This window comes from Xyrauchen texanus, chromosome 16 (genome assembly GCF_025860055.1).
Source record: "Xyrauchen texanus isolate HMW12.3.18 chromosome 16, RBS_HiC_50CHRs, whole genome shotgun sequence".
NCBI lineage: Eukaryota > Metazoa > Chordata > Actinopteri > Cypriniformes > Catostomidae > Xyrauchen > Xyrauchen texanus.
Genome location: NC_068291.1, coordinates 21,671,343 through 21,683,418, shown reverse-complemented (window position 1 = coordinate 21,683,418; position 12,076 = coordinate 21,671,343). Strand labels below are relative to the sequence as shown.

Below are 12,076 nucleotides of genomic sequence, written 5' to 3'. Positions count from 1 at the left end.
TCCCGCTGATTGGGGCAACTCAGCACCTGGAATGCACCCTCAGGCCACGCCCTCCTCATCATCACATTAATTATGAATACAGAATATGTACAACCACTACTGATGTCTTTAACTTAAGATGCAACAAAACAAGTCTCTGAATCAGAGAAATAGTGTCATAATATAAATAATATTGCTATATTCTGCTATATGCAGTGTACTGTGAGACAGCTTAAATTTAAAAAAATGGTGTTTCTTCAACTTTGGGCACATTCATGTCCCAGTTGTTAATTTATATTGAAACAGATTTTAGTCCTGTGGTTGTAGCAGGATTTCCACCACACTAAAAAATACTTCTTAATAAATTTGATGTATGCATAATTTATGCATCAATTGATACATTGATGCATGTAAATAGACTGTTGGACATTGTTAGTAGACAAATAAAAAAAATTGTGAAAGTGAACATGTTTCAACAAGACTTTCTAGAAGTCCACATTGCTAAAAGTGCCACCTCTTTAGATACTTACAGTAAAGGATCTCATAGTCCCCTGAGTTGGATACCAAGTACTGAGAATCCACAGACCAGTCCAGATGGGTAATGAAACTAGAATGACCCTGCGAGGCACGGAAACAGACAATAATGTGTGTGTGCATATGTGTATGTGATAAGAATCTTTTTTCTAAATTATTATCATGTGGTTGAAACAGATGGTATGACATAATGATGAAACAATTTATTATGCGTTTTAATTCCACAAACAGCTTCCATAAACACTCATGCTTACTGAGCACTTTCCAACTCTGTTGTATTTCTTGCCATTTTCTGCCACAGCATAAATATAGATGTAGTTGTCATGCGACCCAATTGCAAGGAAATTGCCATCTGGAAAGAGCAGCAGAAGGTTTCCAACTTAAACAAGTGTAGACTTTAAGCTGTGCAATTTTTGACTAACACTCCAATACATTCCCAGTAAGCAGTGGCTTTTGGGAGAAATCTAACCTGGTGAAAAGCGCATAACTGACAGCTGTTCGTTCCCATCCGTGTGCATTGTGACTAGATCCTTCGATTCAGTATCAAGCACAAGCCACCTATGTAGATTGATAATGACAGAAAGGACAAAATTAACCATTCTGTTCAGAAACACTTGAAACATGAAATATGAGTTTTATTCAGAGCCATCATCAGGATAATTTTTTTAAATTCTAAATCATAGACAACTGAACACGGCCAAAGGCAAAGTGTTTCTGTGTGGCATTAGTGGAGTAATAAGTGTTTTGGTCTTCTGTGTAACACTCTATTAGACTCTTTTACAGAATTTAAATGATGTGTCAGAGACCCGGTTGATGAAAAGAAATGGCTCCTCTCACCTGCCCGTCTGTGTTCCTATAGCAACCGTTGCCCCAGAAGGATGGAATACAGCCGATTGAGCACCATCCTGTTCACAAAGGAAACACACAGACAGATGCCCAATCAAACATCCTGTCAACCAAAATGTGGTTACAACACAGCCCAAGGAACAACATTGGCACTGTTTAATTATAGTTGCAGTAGTGACAAGGTTTCTGATAACAAGAAACTGTGAGAGTTGTCATGTCCACAGTTAGATGATACTGCTGTAATGTGAGTGAAACCTACTGAGGCAGGTTGCTCACCTCCAATGATTTGGTCCAGATGGGCTGATGGGAGCCGGAGTCCCACAGGCAGACAAGCTTGTCATGGCCACAGGTGAGTAACTGCTGCTTCAGTGGGTGTACAGTCAGGCCCCATAACTCATCTGTGTGGCCCTGACAATCAAACAGTTATTAACAGTGGTTAACATCAGTTTGGGTAACACACTGCAAAAAATACTTAATCAGAATTTTTGTTTTGTTTTCTAGTAAAAATATCTAAACACCCTTAAAGTAATGTACTTGAGAAGATAAAAGTTTGTATACATTTGTTTTCAAAGAATAAATATTATTCTTTCCATAGGCATTTTTTTTTTATGCATACAGTAAATCTCACTGAATATTCTCTGAAACCATTTTAATATCTTATGCAATTTTGCTTCTCAAGTAAATGTATCTTGCTTTAACCTCATGCGACCCCATGTCTACAGGCATGGACCTTGTATTTTGTCTTTGCTATACACAGCGCATAATTTTAATTAAATTAGACTGAATTCAGGAGACACTATGTTGTCAGTAAAGGGTTCAACTTTTGACGTTATGTGACAAAACAACATGGCGCCGATCACAGAGGAGTTTGTCTTTGGGAGAAATGCCAACATAACTACATCTGGTAAGAAACCTAATTAAGTTTTTACATTTAAACCTGTTTGAGTCAAAAGATGAGTCTCTAGTTTCATATATATTTCATATAGAAGTTCTATATTTATTGTGCATTTTCACATTGAGAATTTTTATTGTATGGATTTAGGATGAAAATAAGGTGCATTTCAAATTGTTCTGAGACCAGTGCAGATAGAGAGCACACTGGAAATTAAGTCATTCACTAAATATGGAGCAAGGGAGCATCCTATAGCTTTCCTATGACGCCAAGAGCATCCAATCGAAAATACCGATCAAAAGTTCAGTTCCATGCTGCAGATGATGTTTGGACCAATCAACATGTTTGGCAGAGAAGTCACAGTGATAATCAGTGCATTCAATGTATCAATGTATTATTTTAACATGGTTGGCAGTGATTGGATGATGCTGGCCATTACTAGTATCAGAACTGATTTTGCTAATTGCTGATCAGTAAAATGCTTCAGCACTGGCTTTCACTTGTTTGCTTAACAGTGCAAAGAGAGAACATTGAGATTTTTTTTGCCAAAGTTGAAAAAACTTTGTAACATAAGTCAAATCATGTCAAATAATTTTTATTTGATTAGTTATATATTTGTGCTGTTCCCAATACATACTGTTCCAAAGCGTTAAATATAATCAGCTGTAATGTCTGTAATGTCTCAAAAACATGAATAACCAACACTCCTGGAAACATAATAAACAGTTTGCTAAAACAATAAATCATTCTATAGCTTTAAAATTTCACAACTTAGTCCCGCTGTCCACACACTGTATGCTGACATCCATTTTTAGGAAAGATATTTACTCTACAATTTTGTTTTCTTTTCTGCATGTTTATTAGGTGCTACTAGTTACAAATCAAAAGGAGGATGGAAAATGCACGCAACAGTCACGATCGAGTCTCAGGAGGTTAAGATCTTTAGACATTTTTTCTGGAAAGCCAGACAAAATGTATCAATAAAAAATTATATCACTTCATTTGTTTTTTATTTTCAATTTCAAAGAAAGTGTGAAACAGCAATCATTTAAAAATCAGTAACCAGCTATTCTGTACTCTAACCACAAACTCAAGTATCCTTTCAAACTAAAATGTGTCTATTTGTGTTTAGCTTGGAGGACAAATACATTATAAATACATGAAATTATTCTTTCCTCAACAAGTAACATTTATCTTTAACCTTTTATTTTAATCCAAGGTTCTGTTTTAGCTTGATTTACTTTCCTTACAGAAAATGTTACAATAAGGTTCTGTTCGTTAACATTAGTTAATGCATGAGGTATCATGAACAAACAATAAATACTATATTGTAAACAGCATTTATTAATCTTTGTTTAAGTTAGTTAATAAAAATAACATTGTTCATAATTAGTTCATAGTTTACAGTGCAATAACTCATGTTAATAAACACAACTGATTGATTTTAATAATGCATTACTATATGTTGAAATTAACAAGAACCAAGTACAATATAAGTGCAAAAATATTGGTCATTGTTAGTTCATGTTAACTAATGCTGTTAACTAATGTTAACAAATGGTACCTTATTGTAAAGTGTTACCCATTTATTTAGTTTTTTCACCATTATGTTAGAAGATAACAATAACATTAGTTTAGACATTGTTCAAAACGTTATACATTGTCTTCAAAAATTAAAAGATATATTAAAGTAAAATATACAAAGTAGCAAATATGTTTTGAGATAAAGACACAAAAAATACGAACTAAAATACAGAAGTGGTTAGTGTGGTTTCTTGGCAAAGGATGTTTTGCCGCACACAAAGAAGGTTTCAAAATTAATGACATGTACATAAAAGGATTCCACATCTCCAAAAGGCTTTAGTTTTATATTGTAAACCATACATTGGATGCTTCACTTAAAATGTATCATTTATGATTTGTTGAAATAGTTCAAATGTTTGGGGATTTTCTTTTTTCCAATTTATCAGAATTCACCTTTTAGATATAGAGATTTATAGAATATTTCTACATGGATGTTGTTCTGTATTTACAGTGTTTTACTTACCTGTGTAATAGGTATGAATTCTCCATCCAGACTGCCTTGCAGGACATAGTTTTTAGTAGTCCCAATAAGAACCGTCTCACCCTTTCCTTCAGCAACAGTTCGAATAGGGCCATATAACTCAGGCACCTGAGATCATGATAACAAAAATTGGGAAGAGATTTTGGTTACCTGCTGGAACATTACTATTCAAGCATAAAAAATGTTAGTAGCTCAGAGATTAAATTAAAATGAAATTTATATAGATGTCTTACCTCTACCGTTTGAATCTTTTGATAATTTCCATCCCAGGAAATGAGTTTACGATCCTTCCCACCTGAGACCAGTGTCCCATTTCTCAACATGCATAGCGCAAAGACGCTCGACTCATGGGCTCCTTGAATGGCAAGACTTATCCTATTAGAGCCTGTGAATAATGACACAGAACAAACATTATGGAAACAGACTATTGTAAGGCATCAATATGGAACACAACAACCAATGGTGTCTCCAACCTATCGGAATATTCTTATTGATTCTTGAAAGGAAGTGGAGTACAATCTGTCTTTTATATTCAGAAAATAAAGAATCCTTTGTTGGCAGCTGTTTCATCCTTTGTTAACACACAGCTGTAGTGCTTTTCGACATTCACCATAAAGAGGATATTTTACACAGCTTAATGTAGTGAGTTTTAAAAAGTATCCCAACAAATCACCCAATGAATAAAGCTTTTATTCTTATACCTTTGCCCCAAACAATTATATTTCCACTTGAGTCTCCAGTGATGGCTTCGCCATTTTCTGAAAAAGTCACACACAATACAAACTTGGGCTTCTCTTGTTTCTGCAATAAAAATAAATATGACTTTATTTTTTAAGCAGAAATGCAACAAACTTGCACAAAACAGAGAGAGAGAGAGAGAAAGAGAGAAAAGAAAATGTATTATATCTATGTATAATAATCTAAAATAGCAAAACTACATAAAACTCACTGTTAAAATACATTGCATATATTCATGAGCTATATGATACTATGTGATATGGCACAACGATGCAGTACATTCGTAATACAAATTTCTAAATGTTGCATTAATCTTAATCATCTATAAAAAAAAATTTGTAAAATTGCATCAATGCCATTGACTTGTGGGAGATTACCTCAAATAGACCCTGTTTCTTCACAAGAGACCCTTTCTCTAATGACCAGAAGTAAAGATGCAACTTCCCACATGTTACAATTAGATTAGCATCTGTTGGGTGGAAATCAGCAGCGAAAACAGAATCATTGGAGCACTGTAAGGGCAGAAAAAGAGAAGGTTTGAAGATATGCATAAAAACAGTAAATATAGGTTTATTTGTACATGCATCTCCACAGAGAGGACAGAGAAACCATCAATATATATCATGAATCGGCCATTACGCTCACATTTATGCCTTTGGTAAAAATTTTGTCCAAAGCAACTTACAGTGCAATCTCAGTATACATTTTAACAGTGTCTGTGTTCCCTGGGAACTGAACCTAAGACCTCAGCATTGTTAACACCATGCTCTGCCATTTGAGAGACAGGAAACCACATTACAAATCAAAGCTTAGAATATTCTCTCACTTTGACTTCAGCAAGTCTTTCCTCCTTCTGCCAGTCCCATACAGAGAGGATGTGATCATTGGAGTCATCCACAACACACAACCAGCTACCACCATTCTAAACAAGACAAGATGACATCTCTTAATACAGAGAATACAGAAGAGTTTAGGTGTATTTAAACTGACCAGGAAACAAAAAACAACAACTCCAGAATACAATCCAGAACAAAGAATAAAGAAAGGTTTGTTTGATGATGCAAAGAACTATAGACTGTATTTTGTTAGCTAATATAAAAGAGAGTGACTGTCTCTTACCGACTTAGAGAAGGAGAGGCACACCAGAGCTCTGTCAAAGAAACCGCTTCCAAGGACATGCAATGTGTTCAAACTCACAGAGTCCCATACACGTATATGAGGACCCAGCTGCTGCCAAACAGAGACAGATTTACTGAACATTTGCCATCAGTCTCATACTACACCAATTAAATGTCTATTTGAAGACAGTGTATTTGAGATCTTGTTCTTCCCAATTACGATGACGCAGCTCAAAAAAAAAGATCTAGGAATTATAGAAAGCCATTAAAATGTCCACATGTGAAAATGCTTCTATTAAAAAACAATTGGTAATTTAATATAGTTTTTCCCCATTTACAAATTGTATTATCAGCATAATAATGTACATTTAATGTTGATATGAATTACTAAGTTTTTGGTAACTGCATGCACTAAACTCAAAAAATGTATGTAAAACCTGATGATCCATGTTATCCCAGCATGATTTGAAAATGTTCCAAAGAGCATCTTGTGTGTCTTTAGTGCAGGAGGACTTATCATTGTCAAGGTCAATTTCACAAATTAGCTTTTTTGATTTGTGGCCTCTAGTAGTAGAACACTAACTGAAGCTCCTGACCCATATCTGAATGATATTATGCATCATACTGCTGCCACACGATTGGCTGATTAGATAATCACATGAATAAGTAGGTGTACAGGTGTTCCTAATAAAGTGCTCCGTGAGTGTTTGTTGGTAATAAAATACCAAGATATCACACATACTTCTCCAAAAAGTCTGTTTTAGATCTTTTCATCTGGAAAGCATCACAATCTTATTAACATCTGCTAAACATCTTAAAAAGATCAGATTTACAAACATTCTAAATAATAAACTTCTCAAAGAATTTAGCTGAATGTCCAATTGACATCCGAGACATAATTATTGATATACGTCTTATAGACGTTTTGCAGATGAGCAAACAATGTTAAAAAGAAGTCTTCGGGAGGTAAACACAGACATCAAATAGACGTCTGGGTGATGTGCATGTGCTAGCAGGTTATGGATCAATCAGTGTACATAATTGATACCATAAAATGATCTGTACTGAATAACATTATCTTACTTTTCCATCTGAGGATGTGCCAGCCACTTGTCCTGTTGCTATGGTGATTTTATCAGGATGGACAGCTAAGCTTCAGGGAAGCAAAAAATAAAAGAGGTGAAGGAAGTGGGCAGCTGGGACTGTTGAAGCAGGTGATGACACAGCAGTGAGAGGCATCGCACATTTTTGACTATGAGTCAAATGACATCTCGACACAATGACTTTGGGTGGTATGAGAAACAGGATGGAACATCAAAACAAATAACAAATAACTGCATTTAAGTCACAGATTATTGGTTTATATTTTCTTGCTGAAGTCTTTTGACTTATTTATGAGCAGCTCTGATATCCTATAAATTCCTTCAAAAATGACGAAATGTGTGGCATTCCATGGTTACAGGATCATTTGTGACTCTCATGCATCAAAGATTCACATCCTTTAAAGCCTAAGTGTATAATTTCTATTGCGCCACTAGCATCACCAAACAGAATTGGAAAAATAATTATCATTTTCAAACGGGTTTCTCAAAAGTTCCCTTATCTGCCATTGGTTGGTGAAACACATTGTACCACTCCAAACTCATGCCATTGGTTAAGCCAAAGTTGTTGTGTCGGGCTAGTTGGAATGCTCAAACAAACTGAGCAATGTTTTAATCTTGCCACAGTGTTTCACAGTTTTCGGGGAAATCAGCCTATCAATGGGTTACTTAAAATTGTTTTTTCATATTAAATTGGAACAGGAGAAAGTATTTTAATATTGAAAAAACAACACACCACCTGTAAGCTTTGCTACTAAGAGCACACTTATCCATCAATGCTATGCTAATTGTTAATGCTTGGTGTGTTTTTGTCTGGCTATCAAACTGTATTATCACTGGAAGCCAGAAGGAAAGCATTTACTTTGTCAGATTTGCTGTGGCAGAACACAGAATAGGGGTGGTATTTGAGCAGCAGTATAAATTGTGAATGTTGCGTGATTGGACTTCATATGTGGCAAGTTATTAAATGACCTTATGTGATTAAAAGGTGACTAATGTTCTTCAATGACAAAATAGATGATGATTTCACATGGAATCACATTTAAATCAGAGTCTTACCACTTGATATCATCAGTATGTCCAGTGTAGTGTCTCTGAAGTTGCTCATCCACATTATAGAGCACAACCACAGAGGCGATGAAGTAAACCGTTTCCCCCGTCGGTAGCAAGTAGAGGTTGGATCGACAGTCACGGCCTCGATAACCATAGCTTTGTCATTGTCAAGAGCAATCACTACTCTATAGGTGAGTTTAACTAAGAAACAAACTCTATATAGAGCTATAAAAGGGCTATTTTATTTTTTATTTGTAATTCTGGCTAGCTGACCACTTGTTTAAAGGGATAGTTCACCCAAAAATGAAAATTCTCTCATCATTTACTCACCCTCATGCCATCCCAGATGTGTATGACTTTCTTTCTTCTGCTGAACACAAATTAAGATTTTTAGAAGAATATCTTCTAAGAGCTCAGTAGATCCATACAATGCAAGTGAATGCTGACAAGAACTTCCAAAAAGAAGTTTCTGCTGACAAGAACTCTCCAAAAAGAATTTTCCAAAAAGAAGTTAAAGGCTGCATAAAACTAATCCATCAGACTCCAGTGGTTTAATCAATGTCTTCAGAAGAGATCCATTTGGTTTTGGATGAGAACAGACCAAAATATAACTCCTTTTTCACTGAACATCTTGACCTCTGTCTCCTTGGCGATCATGATTTCAAGCTCATTACATGACCTATAGCGCAGTATAGCACTCTGCATGCGTTAAGCACTAGGAAGTATAATCAAGCTTGAAATCATGATTGTGCTTAAGAGACTAAAATGGCAAGCTGTACAGTGAAAAGTGAGTTATATTTACCCACCCAAAACCAACTGGATTGCTTCAGAAGATATTGATTAAACCAATGGAGTTTTATGCTGCCTTTATCTCTGACATTTTAGAGTTCTTGTCAGCATTATATAGACCTACAGAGCTAAGATATTCTTCTAAAAATCTTAATTTTTGGTCAGCAGAAGAAAGTAAGTCATACATATCTGGGATGTAAATGATGAGAGAATTTTCCTTTTTGGGTGAACTATCTCTTTAAGTATAATATTGTATTTTTTCATTGCAAACAAATTATTTTCTTAATCTAAACAGTCTTAAAATAATAATAATACAAAAATACTTTAAATTCAACTAAAATAAAGTAAGAGTGTTCAGAGAGTATATCTTAAATCAGGTTTATATTTCCTACCCAATTTAAATTTTTTATTAATTAAATTTTTTATTTTAAGCATAAATAAATTTATTGAGGTTTATGCCTGAAACATGGTGAAATAAGATATGGGAAAAAAATTAAGAAAAAACATACAGTATCGGAAAACATAATTGGTAACACTTTGTTTTACAGAGTCCTTGTTACACATATTACATGTACTAAGTATAGTAATTAGAGTCAATTATGCATAATTACAAGCAACTAACCCTAAAACCAAACTCTTACATTAACCCTAAACCTATAGTAAGTACATGTTTTTAATTAGTAATAATCAGTAATTATGTGTCAGCAGCCATCGCTCCCTGGAGCTCTAGACTGGTTGCCCACTGAAGCTAAGCCTGGTCAGTACCTGGATGGGAGACCTCCTGGTCTATGGTTGCTGCTGGAAAAGGTGTTAATGAGGCCAGCAAGGGGGTAATCATCCTGTGGTCTGTGTGGATCCCAATGCCCCAGTATAGTGATGGGGACACTATACTGTAAAAAGGTACTGTCCTTTGGATGAGATGTTAAACCGAGGTCCTGACTCTCAGTGGTCATTAAAAATCCCAGGGCACTTCTCGCAAAAGAGTAGGGGTGTAACCCTGGTGTCCTGACCAAATTCTCCCCATTGGCCCTTAACATACATGGCCTCCTAATAATAATCCCCATCTATAAATTGGCTATATCACTCTAATCTCTTCTCTCACCAATAGCTGGTGTACTGGTGCACTATTACTGCCGTCACAACATCCAGGTGGATGATGCACTCTGGTGGTGGTTGAGAGTCCCCTGTTCTATATGTAAAGCGCTTTGAGTGTAGTGTCAGAAAAGTGATATATAAATATAACCTTCATTCATTCATTCACCTGTGTAATTACATTGTAACAAGGACACAGTAAAATAAAGTGTTACCAACAAATTTTATTCGTAAATGATTTTGCTTGTCAAATAAATGTATTTTGTTTTAAGCATGGTTTGATTTTTTTACAGGAAAAAAAGACAAAAATACTAAATATAAAAACGTCATGCTTAAAAACTCCAGCAAAACAGAATGTGTGAAAGCAGCCTTTAGAATTAGTACAGGTTCACATGTGAATTTTACCCAATCTTGATGTCCATATTTGAGGAGCTTTCCATAATGCACAATAATCTAATACAATTAGGCAATCGATAAGCAGCCATATCACCCTGTAGCTCAAGACCGGTTGCCCACTGAAGCTAAGCAGGGTTGAGCCTTGTCAGTACCTGTATGGGAGACCTCCTGGGGAAAACTAAAGTTGCTGCTGGAAGTGGTATTGGGGAGGCCAACAGGGGGTGCCTGTGCTCTGTGTGGGTCCTAATGACCCAGTATAGTGACTGGGACACTATACTGCAAAAAAGGCACCATCCTTTGGCTGTGATCATTAAAAATCCTGGAGCACTTCTCATAAAGAGTAGGGGTGTAACCCCAGTGTCCTGGCTAAATTCCCCCCATTGACCCTTCTTAATCATGGCTTCCTAATAATCCCCATCCATTTATTGGCTCTATAACTCTATGCTTTCCACCAATAGCTGGTGTGTTGTGAGCACTATGTCTGCCGTCACATGATCCAGGTGGATGCTGGTGGTGGTTGAGGAGAGTCCTCTGTTCAATATGTAAAGCGCTTGGAGTGTAGTGTCAGAAACCGCTATCTAAATGTAAGGTTCATTCATTCATTAATCAATACCACATCTTTGACCTAGAAACCATGACTACAGTACATATCCATCATTTTGCAATGTGAGTTCAATACAAGGATCAGTCTAAACACAATTCTATTTCACAGACAGCAGCGATAACAAAAGGATACACCCAATCTAGCTTCAGTTTTTTAGGAGGCAAGTCAGCCTTTGCTTCCAGGCAGTAGGTGTCCACCAGGTCTTTGGGCATGTACATTGTAATGGGTCGTCCCTTCAAATACATTTTGACATACCCTTCATCTAGAAAAAGCAATATGGATTTTTAGAGCATGAAAATGTATTGGCCAGTTGCAGTATCAACTGTGTGGTTAATGTTAAAAGATTCTGATACAACTTGAATGTTAAAGACATTAAAAATATTTAAGGAGGAGATTAAATGATAATCCAGGCTGAAACAAAAGTATGTTGTCCCCAAAGAGGGAATAGAAGGAATGGCATGATAATGTTTAAAATAATATACAGTATATATATATAATATATATATACACACACACACACACACACACACACACTGTATATACAGTATATAAATAGTTCAATGAGGTCTAATGGAAAAGTATTTTTTAATTACATTTTATTATGTATTTGAGATACAGTCAATTGAAATTTAGGGACAGACAATGCAAATTCAAATGCAGAAGCAAATAAATGCAACTAATTTTCTAGCTTTATAGATTAGTAATAGAAACAACATGAAATAACACACAGCATGTGTGCAAGCAAGAACAATTAAAAAGACAATTCATAGTCAATCAAAATGCAGAATTGACACAAACAAAACAAACATAAAAAGACAGAAGTGTGAAGATGCAATCTAACATAATCGACATGAACTAAATTAAATCCCA

General features: G+C 35.6%; 1 protein-coding gene across 5 annotated transcripts in view; it reads right to left on the bottom strand.

Moving 5' to 3' along the window:
- Positions 1-12,076, bottom strand: part of LOC127656833 (echinoderm microtubule-associated protein-like 1) — a 48,654-nt gene that overhangs the window by 4,029 nt on the left and 32,549 nt on the right. For 4 of the 5 annotated variants that reach the window (XM_052145314.1, XM_052145318.1, XM_052145319.1 and 1 more), the window contains 14 exons: positions 11,339-11,468; positions 8,332-8,481; positions 7,256-7,325; positions 6,174-6,284; positions 5,881-5,976; positions 5,432-5,566; positions 5,018-5,117; positions 4,550-4,701; positions 4,299-4,424; positions 1,636-1,767; positions 1,351-1,418; positions 983-1,071; positions 768-865; positions 510-597 (listed from right to left, as the gene is read on the bottom strand). In XM_052145314.1, the coding sequence (XP_052001274.1) occupies positions 510-597; positions 768-865; positions 983-1,071; positions 1,351-1,418; positions 1,636-1,767; positions 4,299-4,424; positions 4,550-4,701; positions 5,018-5,117; positions 5,432-5,566; positions 5,881-5,976; positions 6,174-6,284; positions 7,256-7,325; positions 8,332-8,481; positions 11,339-11,468 (1,545 nt within the window). The remainder of the gene's footprint in view (positions 1-509; positions 598-767; positions 866-982; positions 1,072-1,350; positions 1,419-1,635; positions 1,768-4,298; positions 4,425-4,549; positions 4,702-5,017; positions 5,118-5,431; positions 5,567-5,880; positions 5,977-6,173; positions 6,285-7,255; positions 7,326-8,331; positions 8,482-11,338; positions 11,469-12,076) is intronic. The other variant, XM_052145317.1, reaches the window with a different exon arrangement.